At 38.4% G+C, this 13,770-nt stretch overlaps 1 protein-coding gene and 1 long non-coding RNA gene across 5 annotated transcripts in view; one reads left to right on the top strand and one right to left on the bottom strand.

Annotated features, from left to right (window-relative positions):
• The window catches only part of PDLIM3 (PDZ and LIM domain 3), a 34,009-nt gene that overhangs the window by 16,169 nt on the left and 4,070 nt on the right, over positions 1-13,770 (top strand). For 2 of the 4 annotated variants that reach the window (XM_055276595.1, XM_055276594.1), the window contains 2 exons: positions 5,151-5,218; positions 12,753-12,883. In XM_055276595.1, the coding sequence (XP_055132570.1) occupies positions 5,151-5,218; positions 12,753-12,883 (199 nt within the window). Of the gene's footprint in view, positions 1-4,595; positions 4,784-5,150; positions 5,219-10,906; positions 11,171-12,752; positions 12,884-13,770 lie in introns of all 4 variants that reach the window. The other 2 variants (XM_055276592.1, XM_055276593.1) reach the window with 2 other exon arrangements.
• The window catches only part of LOC129481329 (uncharacterized), a 30,440-nt gene continuing 28,689 nt past the window's right edge, over positions 12,020-13,770 (bottom strand). The window contains exon 4 of the long non-coding RNA XR_008657351.2: positions 12,020-12,904. This is a non-coding gene — a long non-coding RNA (uncharacterized lncRNA). The remainder of the gene's footprint in view (positions 12,905-13,770) is intronic.

Here is a 13,770-nt window from a genome sequence, read left to right as displayed (position 1 = left end):
ACCCTGTCTCTACTAGAAATACAAAAAATTAGCCAGATGTGGTGGCGCACGCCTGTGGTCCCAGCTACTGGGGAGGCTGAGGCAGGAGAATCGCTTGAACCCAAGAGATGGAGGTTGCAGTGAGCCAAGATCGCGCCACTGCACTCCAGCCTGGGCGACAGAGTAAGACTCCATCTCAAAAAAATAATAATAATACTAATAATTTTTCCATGCGATCATCAAATAGCTAAATTTTGTTTCTGTGAGTTTAGACTTGAATCTCAGGCTTAAAGGGCACGTTAGGTGTTGTTTAGATCAACTCCAAGCACCTGAATAAATGCCTTCCACGCGATCCTGAACACAATCTATTTTTTCTGTACAAAAATAGACAAAATGGTCCATTTTTTTAGTATGAAGTGTTGCTCTTGACTAAGAGTATGTTAATGAAGCTCTTTGTCCTTTTTCAAAGCTTACATTCTCAAACCATAACCCTCATATTTGCTTAATGTTAGTGGAACAACTCAAAGGTATACTGTGCCTATCACAATACAAGAAAGATGCTTTTCAGAAACAAAAATGGTTCTTATCTAAATAAGAAGAAAGCTGTCTCCATTTCCATAAAAAGGATTGCATCCTTGCCAGAGAAGATAATAGAGTTTACATACACAGTCAAGAAGAGTGTGGGATAAAGTCATTTTTATTTTCATAAATAAAAAGTGTTTTGGTAACTGGAAGGCAGCCCATATAAAACAAGCTTTCATAATCACCATTTCCTCAAACTCTTCCCGGTGAGAGACGGGAAACACTTGAAACTGCTCACTGGAGAAGCAATGATAATAAGGGTGACTTTAGTGTTCATTTGAGGGGTGAGTATGAGGAGGGAGGGATTCTAAATTTCAAACATGATGAAATATAATTTCTTCATCATGGCTTGATCAAATATAAGATCACTTCATAGAGTTTGTTTCTCTTATATAACCACCATTTTTTCATATATATATGAATTGATTTTATATATACATATGTATACATATTGTATATAAATATATATGTGTATATATTCATATATGTGTGTATATCTATAAATCAAACATACTGTTTCTGTTGGAGATGGTTCGGAATTGTAAAGATTATCTGAATCTTTATCTGTGAGCAGTCTCCAAGTAAGAAGTTGAAAGGTGAAGCCTTTGCTGTCACATCTGAGGTCATTCCAAGGACATGGGAGACTGCTGTCCATGGCTGGATCCTCTTAACATCAGCAGAGTTCTGTCAAGTTACTTAGCTTTCACTGGGGCAGCTCTAGCATTCCATTAATTCAAAATGTTGTTCCTTAATATAAGTCTCTAACATTTAAAATAAAAATTTTAAATGTATCCATTAAGGGAATAATTACATATTGAATTCCTAAGAAATAAGAATTATTTGGGTGGTTTTGTCTAGATAGAATAAACACAAGAGCTGGACTATGGTAACTGTTGTATACACTTTTTTAACTGGCATTTTCAGTTACTTGCGACTTTTCCAGGAAAAATAAAAATGAATTAAAGTGGAACAGCGGACTTCTAATTGGTTTTGTCTTTTGATTACATTTGACCATCAACAGTGATGTAAGCCTTGGATAGAATGTTGCCTCTCAGTGCCCCACTTAAATTTCTTGTTAACCTTTGGTGTATACACTTCATTGTGCTTTTTGGAATGACTCTAAAAGCCCATAAACTAATGCTTTGCAAAGCCTAAATAAAAATGTTTGCAGCCTGTATTAGAAACACTTCCTTTTATGATCTGAATGTAAAATAGAGGTGGTTGGTTTTTTTTTTAACAAATTACACATTTGTGATCTTTGCAATATATGTATAATCAAAACCGAAAATTGCAAAGAAATTGCTTGGAGCTGATTAACTTACATGCTGCTATTTAGAAATTCTGCTAGAGATTATTAATGCACAAATATTTTCAGAGAAGTTGCCTTATTTATAGGACAACATTACCTATATTTATTTATCATCTTAAGGCTAAGAAGAAATAAGGGCAGAGGTATTTTCCATAAAGCCATTATATTATGTTAGTTTTTATTAATTCAATTCTATTTACCAAGACTTTAAGGCAGGCCTTACTTTCTTTAAAAAAAAAAAAAAAAAAAAAAAAAAAAAAAAAAAAGCTAAGCTCCACAAAACTTAAGTGATTCAGTACTGCCTGATTCTTTAATTAGCCCAAGAGACTTATAATCCACCAAAACTAAACTAGGCAGTTAGGCAATTAGTGTGCTGTCTTCTCTCATATCAAAAAGGCTTGAATCATGGCCATTGTCATTACTTACAATTATTTCTAGTTTTTCATGCCATAATAATGGCTAATTATACTGGTTAATCACAAAACTCAGCCAATCCAAATTCACTAATAAATCAGCTAAAACAATTAGATTGCACCATTTATAAATGTTTAGCTACACACATTTTCACAGGCTCTAGGATTAGGCATTTTTCTAAAGCTACATTTGATGGTTTGGGTCATTCTACCTAAGAGCAGCTACAATAATGTTAATCAACTCCTTGGCTGTGAGCAATTACTATGAAGGAAAAAAGTTAAGTGAACAAGATATCAGCCAACTCAATCACACTACAAAATCATAGACTAAATGGGATTCAACTCAGACCTTCTTTTTGGGTTCAGGAGGCTGTTAAAATATGCTGTCCAAGGTTGGCGAGAGAAAAGCTTTTCTTTACCCCATCACAGATTCTCAGGTCCCCTGAGATTTGGGGCAGGTGGAGTCAAAGACTCCTAGGCTAGGATTTGAAGCTGCACCCCATTGCCCTAGCATAATTTTTGCTTTTTTAAGTGAGCTTTGCCAATAGGCCTAGATAGTAGAAGAAGGAGGATACTCAGAAGAACTGAAAGAAAGCGTTTTGTAGCTGGGGTCCCTACAGGAAGTTGTTCATATTCTCAGGCACAAGAATCTTCGATGAAAAACTCTGGTCTTACACCTAGGGAAGAGAGACACTCTCTCTTCTTTCCTCCTGCTTCTTTTTCTTCTTTTGGTTTTTGACAGTCTATTTTCTAACAGAAAAGCATAACCCACAACTTACCTGAAATGAAAAGGAGAAAACTAAATATTACAGGATCTTTTAATGTTTTAAAGACAATCATCGCTTTCCAGTATTATTTCAAATAATTATATATGTTTGTACTATTTCAAATCTGGAACACTGGTGCCACATTCACGAAAGTAAATGAAGTTGATGTGAATGTGTAAAGGAAAATAGTATTAGAAAGATTTATCTTACTAATTCTGCCAAATAGAAAGATTTGGGGCTGGGCGCGGTGGCCGATGCCTATAATCCCAGCACTCTGGGAGGCCAAGGAGAGTGGATCACCTGAGGTCAGGAGTTCAAGACCAGCTGGGCCAACACGGTGAAACCCTGTCTCTACTAAAAATACAAAAATTAGCTGGGTGTGGTGGTGCACACCTGTAATCCCAGCTACTGAGGCAGGAGAATCGCCTGAACCAGGGAGGCGGAGGTTTGAGTGAGCCGAGATTGTGCCATTGCACTCCAGCCTGGGCAACAAGAGTGAAACTCTGTCTCATAAATAAATAAATATTTTAAAAAAAGATTTGGAAAGAGAAATCAGCTGACCTGTAATTGAGCATTCTCTTCTGGTTTTCTTCTGTTGCTTAGAAGAAAAAAGTTTTAAAGGCTTTACAAAATTATAAATCTGTACAAAAACTGGAAAACATGATTCCCACATTAAAAAAAAAATATAGGATTTTAGATCATTCAGACATGTTTCAAACTCAGGGTCGAGGACTCTGCTGTTTGGTCCTTTCCCCAAGGAATAAAGTGAAAATCCTCCTGTGAATCATACACATTTTCTGTCTCTGAATTACTGACTTTAGTCTTTTGGGGACTAGAGTAAACATGAGGAGGTCTTCAAACACACAACATGAAATCATCACAGTGTAAAAGGCGGGGGGGGGTTGTGTATGTTATTCCTGCTTTCATAAAAAGAGTCTTTCAGTTGCTTTTTCTAAAATTAAGATTATAGCTTAATCCAAGTGAAGAACTTTGTTTTTAAAGGTGTTTTTAAAAACGAGTTTTTACCGGGCTTAGTTTAAATGATTCAGTGTAGTTAATTATTCATAAATGCCCATTCTCCTTGTTTTGTTCCCTCATGTCTCAAAATGGGGGAAAGTTTATCAATATATCAATAGAAGAGAAACCATATGTAAATTCTACTTGAGAAAATGTTAAGTATATTTTTCAAGCCAAAAATCCCATTTCTGACACAAAATGTCTGTATTCAAACGAGTCATTAGAATTTCTTAAAGCTATAGATGAAGAAGTCAGGGGCAGATAAGAGGTGCAATGTTTAAATTTCTTTATAATATTTTAAATAAGGTCAGTTCCTTTTCACCTTAACATTTGGTCGGTGAATATGGCACATGTAAAGCTCAGAGAAAACCATGGAAAAGTTTATGGCTAACTCCTCCTCTAATCTTTCCTTCAATCTCAGCGTGGGTAAAGATGCCTTTATTAACAATAGTGATGCTGTTGGTTTCGCTCACTAACGGCTTTCTTGTGCGCTGTGTGGCTCTGTGTATTTTGTCTGCCATTGTACAGGAATTCAAACCCATTGGTACCGCGCACAACAGAAGGGCCCAGCCTTTTGTTGCAGCTGCAAACATTGATGACAAAAGACAGGTAGTGAGCGCTTCCTATAACTCGCCAATTGGGCTCTATTCAACTAGCAATATACAAGATGCGCTTCATGGACAGCTGCGGGGTCTCATTCCTAGCTCGCCTCAAAAGTAAGTATCCGACTCTGTTCTGGCCACAGTGTACCTAACAGTGATAGTATGGTTTCTTTTCTTTTCAAAAGTCCAGCTCTTGCTGTTTTATTTTTACTTTCCTGAAGGCACTATCAGATTTCTCCTTTAAAGACAAGCATCTAAAACATGTTTCTAATTGTTGTGGGGTCCAATCCGCCAGTGCCTGACCGTTTAGTGGATAGATGGCTGAAAAGAAGAGATCATCCTGGTTCCGTCATCACCTTTCTTAGTTATGACAATAGTTGGTGGTAAATAATCCTCTCTGTACAATTATCATTCGTTTAATCTTATCTGAAAAAGTATTCGTCTTCCACTGAGGGGCCTTTTTAACGCTTTGTTTTTACAGGATGTGAACTACTTTGAACACAAGCACAATATTCGGCCCAAACCTTTCATAATCCCGGGCCGAAGCAGGTCATAAGCTCTGAGATTGTGAAGTTTGCAGTGCATGCTTCGTAAATAAGTTCTTACTAATCATCAAGAAAAGTAACTTGTAGATGTTTGGAGTGGCTTTTCTCATTGCGAAGCTTATTTCAAAAGCAAAAAGAAACAAACTCACTTGGCAGAGAACAGAAGCCAAATAACTTTCATTTCCAAGAGTAAATATTGTCAAGATGACAGAGCTGTGAAATTGTATGCAATCACCACGTATATTTATAGCGAACACCCCTGAGGCTCTGGGGATCCCATCCAGAACACCGTGACCTTTGAGTCGGGCAGTCAGTATGTCTATCCCAGGTCAGGAAAGCCCCGCCAGCAGAAGCAAGCATGGAAACCAGCCCCAGTTAGGAGCAAGGAATCAGGTGAACAAGCCAGAATGATAAGGAGCAAGCTCTTCCTTCTCGTCTCTCAGTAGAGAAACTGATCATCTTCAGATCATCCTTTTCAAATATCTTCTCTAGAAATTGAACTCCAACCTAAGGGGAAAGAAAATAATGCCCTGTATTGCCAAATCAGGAAACAGTGACTTCAGGAAACCTCAGTTCCATCCTTCTGACCTCAGCTAAGCCAGTCAGCCCACAGGAAGGAAGCTGGTGGTTAGACTGGATTGATTCCGACAGGAACATTGAATATGATTTACCACAGCTGTTGCAAACTGGTGGCCCATAGGTGGATTTATTTCACAGGCATGTTTTATTTAACTCTTTTGTTTTTTTAAAAAAAAGAATTTAAGTGCCTTTAGACAGAACATTTAAACTCACCATCTTGTGAAAATATGCACATCACTCTTAAGTGTGTGAGACGTGGCCCATTTTCACACATGTGTGACCTCCTGGCCCCTCTAGACGCCCGAGCTTATGACTCCTGTCATAAGCTGTGGACAGTGGGTCATCCCTGCTGTATGGTTTCCATGTCCAGACCTGTCAGTAAGCTACAGGCAGAGCCAGGTGAGTGTCTCAAAATGTGCCAGACAATTCTTGTGGTATCAGATCCAGAAAAGAGCCCTGGACCGGAGAAGCAGGAGAAAGGTGTTAAGAAGGCAACATGAGCAAACACATCTTCCCCCACTAGAACGTGAGCTCAGTGTCTGCAGGGGCCTGGTCTGACTGGCTCAACATTATACCCCCAGCACCTAGAAATGAGGCAGAATAAATGCTCGATAAGTGACCATCTACAAACAGACAAAATAAATGCCCAATAAATGCTCACTGGATAAAGGAATCAAATCCTGAGGGTGCACAACACTTCCCGAGCAAGTGGCAAGAAGAGTCCAGAGCCGTCTCGCTCCCAATGCTGGCAGCTCTGTGTCCTCTCCTGCTTCTCTCTGTGTGTTCCCTTGTTCCTACTCTGTTCTCATCTGCATCTTTTCCGTTTCTCCACTTTCAGCAGCTTCCCCACCCCAACCCAACCCCAATAACAAAACACTGGATTTAAAGTTAAAAGGATGTGATATTTTACTGTTGAATATATACAACTTCCCAAAGAAGCATAGTAAAATTAATCACTTGCGTTCTTTTCAGGTTAGTGTGACTGAGTCCACTCACACAAGCTCTGGGGCTTCAGAAGGCTTGAATAAAGTGATACGTTAGAGTAACACATATCCTGCCTTTACTAAAAACCTGTAACATTTAATTTTATAAAAGTCAGGAAAGTCAGAGAATCCTAGGTATATAATTGCCTTTTAAAAAAATTTTCATTTTAACTTAAACATAGGGATAATGACAAGCCACTCATGATGTTGTCATTTGAAGATAACACCTTTTAATATAGCTGAATTTGGAAGAGAGGAGAGAAACAGAAATGAGAGGGTTTGCTTAAAAAACAGATGCCAGTGCACAAATCTTAAAGAATTATAAGGCCTGGTGCGGTGGCTCACGCCTGTAATCCCAGCACTTTGGGAGACAGAGGTGGGCGAATCACAAGGGCAGGAGTTTGAGACCACACTGGCCAACATGGTGTAACTCCATGTCTACTAAAAATACAAAAAATCAGCTGGGCGTGGTGGCGGGTGCCTGTAATCCCAGCTACTTGGGAGGCTGAGGCAGGAGAATCTCTTGAGCCTGGGAGGCGGAGGTTGTAGTGAGCTGAGATCACGCCACTGCAACAAGTGTGAGACTCCATCTCAAAAAAAAAAAAAAAAATTATGAGTGCCCCCAACATCCTTCTTCTCTTCCTGTTCCCTCCTCACTATTTGCTGTAACTTCTGAATTTTTTGTTCCCACCAAAATATTCTTCATCAAGGTGGAATTGTGAGTGGCTACATACCAACCTACAGCTATATTTGTTTTTAACTTTTAAAACAAATGTAGTTTTTTTCAGGTGCATACTACTTGTACATGTTTATGGGGTACGTGTACTGTTTTGATAGATGCATACAATGTATAATGATCAAATCAGGATAATTGGGGTATCCATCACCTCGAGCAGTCACTTTCTTTGTGCTTGGGAACATTCCACATCCACTCCTCTAGTTATTTTGAAATATACAAATAATTGTTGTTAACTATAGTCACCCTATAACTACACTGTTAATGAACTTCTTTAATCAAAAGTAAGTTGGACATGCTAGTGCTGGGTGTGGTGGCTCACACTTGTAGTCCCAGAACTTTGGGAGGCCCAGGTGAGCAGGTCACCTGAGGTCAGGAGTTTGAGACCAGCCTGGCCAATGTGATGAAACCCCATCTCTACTAAAAATAGAAAAATTAGCTGGGCATGGTGGCGCACGACTGTAATCCCAGCTACTCAGGAGACTGAGGCATGAGAATCACTTGAAGCCGGAGGCAGAGGTTGCGGTTGAGCCAAGATTGCGCCACTGCGCTCCAGCTGGGTAACAGAGTGAGACTCTGTCTCAAAAAAAAAAAAAAAAAAAGTAAGTTGGACCTGTTAAATTGTTAACAGCATAATTTCCCTGGGGTTTTACCATTAGCTATAGTTCTTTTGATTATTTCATCATAACAAGCCTTTTAAAAGACTGGTGTTTTCATATGCAAATATGTAAAATTTTTAAGGCTAAAGCTACAATTAAATACATATGTAAGGTATTTTAGATCCAAATGATAAAATACAATCCTATGAGTGGTTTTTGGACAAGTTGCTTCCAGAAGTATGCCCCAAAATGTCTGTACACACCCCAGAGAAATTAGCAATCTGTCAAATGACATATGTGGGCATGAAGTAGTTGAGTGTGTTATCAACCTCACAAGTGGCCTTGCCAAGTCACTAGGTCAACCTCAGAAAATCTCATTAGCAGCTACCTTTCCTGGTCATCAGGAACAGGTCGTGGTGACCCATGACGCTATCCCCAGTGATACCCACAGTGACTGGAATCCATGAAAACTTGTTTACTTAAAGGATCAGTTTAAAAGATCTTTTTAAATTGGCCCAGAAATTTCTAAAAGTTCATCCTTATTGCTTAGGGTTCATTTCTCATGTATTTAATAGACATGGGCCTGATTGATAAAGGAACTGGGAATGCATGTTTAACTAAAATTACATAGTGCACAAATATGCATATACTGTTGACCCTGAGAACACGGGTTTGAACTGTGCAAGTTCACTTATATGTGGATTTTTTTCCAATAAATATGTTGGAAAAACTTTTGGAGATTTGCGACAATTTGAAAAAAGTCACTAACGGTAGCCTTGAAATATCAAAAAAATTAAGAAAAAGATATGCCATGGATGTATAAAATACACATAGATAGTAGTCTATTTGTGTGTTAATAGACTTTATCTGTAAAACTTCCGTTCAACAGTAGGCTATTGGTAGTTAAGTTTTGGAGGAGTCAAAAGTTATACATGGCTTTTATAGCAGAAAAATATTACTAATAGCCGCTACAAAACATGGCATAACTAAAAGTTCTAAATTGATCATAGTTTATCTACCCAGTACGGGCACTATGTCTGGCACACAGTAGGGTGAGAGTAGTTATAAATGCTTGTTGAATAGGTTCTTAACTGGGAGGCCGAAGTCTCCCAGGATTTAACTCTGTGTTTCAAATCCCTAAACTGATTTCATAAGCTTCACTACATTCAGGTTAAATCCATGTGATCCTGACTAAACTGCGCTACAACTGAAAATGTACTCATATTCTTTTACCAGCTGAAGTCCATTTCAAGAGTCACCATAGACCCTACAAAAATGGTGAATAGGCCACTTGACATTTTGTTATGTGATCTAAACAATGTACAGAGTAGGTTTTCGACAGGTTCTCAAAAGGCAGCCAGTGAAGGAGCAAGCTCGTATGCACCTGTCTGGTTTAGGTTGTGTAGGTAGGTAAACTGGATAACACAGACAAAAAAAAACTTAAACCCATTTAGTGACGTGAGTTCTCCAGACTAATCAGGCTGCAACATTGCTGGAGCAGAAAAAGTTACTGCCCCATATCCTTCTGGTTTCTTATCTTTATATGGGCTGAAGTTAGCATTAATCCCTCTAGAGAGTAAATGCAGATATGGGGCTACACTTGAGACCAGAGACAATCTTGACTTAGAGGTAAACACACCATATACATCCATTCTCTGTCTTGAGCTTACGGCAACACTAACTGGAAAGTATGATAAATGTTTACATTAATACTAATATTTCTTTTTGCTTTGTCTTAAATGACTATGCTTTTCTTACAAAAATCTCTTGGTATCTCTCATGCATGTGGAAAAATGGACTTTTTAGTCACTAGCATGTCAGTTGTCAACTGACCCCTATCCAGTTTCCAAACAGAATGTGAAATCTCCCTAGTTCTTTGATTTGCATGACTGGCCTTTGATGTTTTAATTAGTCCCTGAAATGTATCTTTAAAAGGAAAAGGGAAATATGCCTGGGAATAGATGTGTGCTTCTGAAATTGTGCATAAAATAGCTATGTAAGAAATATAAGCATTGAAAGAGTGAAACACCACCTTATTTCTCCTCTAATCATTAATTTCAAGGTGATAAGCATTTATTGGTTTTTTCTAGGGCTTGTATTAAACCACTGAACAGTTGTCTTAAAGTGTACTCCTCACAGAATTAAAGAGTAAAAATAGAAAATGTTAAAATAGTAACAAAATATTTACAAGATAGCCTTAAAACATCTGTACCATAAAACCTACAAGTTACCAATTACTATTCAATTAAAGTTCAACTCTATTACTGAAATATACTTCTGATTTTGAAATGTTGAGCCCAAATATGTGATTGCATCTTCATGCTGCATATTCGGTGTTCATTAAAACTTTAATTTTAAATGTTGCACTTCAGAAATGTAAAAGGATGTCCAGCCAATGTAATTTTCCTTCATCATTTGTCTGTGATATTGACCAGTTTTAAAGTCTTTGGCCTATTTTTAAAAAGCAAGGATAGCTGCATCTTTTCTACTTACCTCGTATACAAATTTTTCTGCATGTAACCCTCAACTTACACATTGCCTAGTAGAACTGAGCCAAAAAATGCAGTATCACCTGTACCTTTTAATTAAACTTTTTTCAATCACGAATTTTTCAACATCTTCCCTTTTTAAATAAATTCTAGTGACAAATCAAGATTTGGTTTTATTTTGATGTAATTCACCTCTCACTTTTGTCTTCAATTCCTTTTAACCTCTCTGTACGTGTTCTCTGTGTTCTTCTGTCTGGACTGTCTGGCTCCCTGTGCCATCTCTGTGTAACGTGGTCATTAACACAGTGGATGCAGTACTCCCTCCGGGATTGACTGTGGCAGTGGACGCAGCACCCCTTCTTCTGTCAGTACTGTTAGTACCATTTGCCCAGGTGACTTGAAAGTTGCGGCTAAGCTGGCCCCTAACGTTCCTTTGGAAATGGAACTTCCTGGTGTGAAGATTGTACATGCTCAGTTTAATACACCTATGCAGTTGTACTCAGATGACAATATTATGGAAACACTCCAGGGTCAGGTTTCAACAGCCCTAGGGGAAACACCTTTGATGAGGTAATATGAGTCTCTTTGAACCATGGGCATATTAACTAAACACGTGGGCAATGTCAACTTTACTGGTGTCTTTTAACATTGTCTTAATGGAAAGAAAGCTATGTGAAAAGCTTTTTTAAAATACTAAGGATTTACTGCAAATATCTAGGCTTGATGATAAAGGTGATTTGAGGAATTATCTGTAGAGCTTTATGTGTCAGATAGCAATAAAATGAAATCATGTAAGGACCAAATGTATATGTCTCTCGAAAGCTACAATGCACTTTACAAATGTCTGGTGTAATACTTCTCAAAGTTATTTATAATCTAGTATACCCTATGTCTGTCCTTTGGGGATCAAAAATTAGGAAGGAGGTGGGAGATTTAGAGGAATTTTATGAGATGATTCTTCTCTGTTCTGATAGCAGCTTGTGGAGAGGCCATTATTTACCCATTTACAATGTTTATTGTGCATAAAGGTTTTTAGGTGAATACCCTCAGGCTGTTAATGTAGATATTTAATTTTTGCTGGTCTCTTTTTGACTAATTTTTTCTTTGTTATAACTATTTGTTCACAGTGCTTTTGCCATAAAGATTTTGATTAAAAAGATTTATTATAGGATAAAATCTTATTCTTTCACTATTATAGAATCACTATTTATAAATTAAATTATTACAATGCTTAAGAGTGTTAAATAGTGATATCCCAAAGCTATCTCTTCGGATGAACACATTGAACTAATAGTAGTGTAAGATATCTCAAAGCCATTTGCAAATATGACATAAGGAATAAAAATATTACAGATAGTATGTTTTCTAGATAATGCAATAAAATGATATAAAATAATAAAGTATTTAGTGCTTAACATATAGTATTATGAAATTCTTTATTGTCCATTATGAATATATTTGTAGAAAGCATGTTAAAGCTGCTGTCATTATTGTAAATGAATTTTAATGTGGCTATTTTTAAAAGACAGTGCAGTCAATTATAGCAGATATAAAAATGTAAGTTTCTACATTACAGGCTTTCAAACCCTGAGAGGTTAAATTTCTAGAATTTACAAGTAAAATGATACCGTTGTTATTTCCAGGGGTTAACAAATTAGCCTTAAAACTAAAAGCATATTAAACCATATACTTTTTGTTTAATATCAAAAGTGAATGTGAATTTTACTGACAATTTGATGACTGAGAATAATCTGAGTGCTCACTGCTGCACTTTCTGTCATGTGTATATTGCCTTTTCTCTGGGAAAAGTTAATTTTGTTCACATCTATCATTATGTATCCATCAGACTCAAGTCTTGTTTTTCTTAATTACTATTTCCTGACAATTATCTTTTAGTTTCCTTCCAAAGTATTTTGCCAAGTGGAGGAGTGTGGGTGCGACTCCTCGATTTCTTGCCCAATGGCATTTCCAAGGCAGCCATGTGAATTCACATTATGCTTTTAACTATACTAGAGATTCACTTGAAAATACTAGACCTCTGTTCAGGAGTGGCTGTGCACAGAGTAATGGCTGAGTATTGATGTCTGTGGCCTCTTGCACGTCTGGTGCCTCCCAGCATCTGACGATGCTCCCCGCCGTGCCTGTGTTTCAGCGAGCCCATGGCCTCGGTGCCCCCCGAGTCGGATGTGTACCGGATGCTCCACGACAATCAGAATGAGCCCACACAGCCTCGCCAGTCGGGCTCCTTCAGAGTGCTCCAGGGAATGGTGGACGATGGCTCTGGTGAGCAGCCGCTGACACCTGCTGAAACGTATTGATAGAGGCCACCGCATCAGGCGGGACGGGGAGGACAGCAAACATACTGGGAACAAAAGTTTAAAACTTGGTTTTCATTGGGAGCCAGATGAATTTTTGCTCAGAAGGATAGGATATGGCTGATGCCTCATTTTAAAAAGGAGATTCCAGGACGTGTCCAAGTAGCCACCAAGTGAAGTCACCAAAAGACACCAAAGACAAATTGCATTAATGGTAGTCAAGGGCTAGCTCGGCTTACAGATCATGAGATAGCATTTTAAATGAATATTGTCAAACTTCTCAGCCTCCCCCCCACACTCTGGAGTATCACCACCATCAAAAACTAAACAACGCTCTAAAAACCCTTACTGTGCTTCCATGTTCTGTGCGAAGTATTTTGCATATAGTATCATGTAATCCTCACAGGAACTTGGCGAGGTGAGCCTATTATTTGCCCTACTTAGCAAATGAGAGGCTGAGGGATGGGCAGGTGGCCTTGTGAAAGGCCACACAGCCAGTGAACCACAGACCTGGGTCTCCAGCCCACTCCCGTCATCTTCAGGGCTCCTGCCCTGACCTATGCTTCTCCATGCCCAAAAGATATAGACTGTCCTTAAAAAGCCACACAAAAATGCAAAATGTCCCATTAGGATGGCTACTGTGGAAAACATGGAGAATAACAAGTATTGGTGAGGGTATGGAGAAATGGGAACTCTGTGTGTTACTGATGGGAAGGTAACATGGAGCAACCCTGGGAGAGGATGGCAGCCCCTCGAAAAGTTAAACACAGAATTACCATGTGACCCTGCAGCCCCACTCCTACGAATATACCCCAAAACACTTGAAAGCAGGGACCCAAACAGATTCTTTTTTTT

Source organism: Symphalangus syndactylus, chromosome 4, assembly GCF_028878055.3.
Source record: "Symphalangus syndactylus isolate Jambi chromosome 4, NHGRI_mSymSyn1-v2.1_pri, whole genome shotgun sequence".
In the NCBI taxonomy this organism is placed as follows: Eukaryota; Metazoa; Chordata; class Mammalia; order Primates; family Hylobatidae; genus Symphalangus; species Symphalangus syndactylus.
Note: the sequence above shows the minus strand (reverse complement) of the source record. Positions and strands in the feature narration are given on the sequence as shown.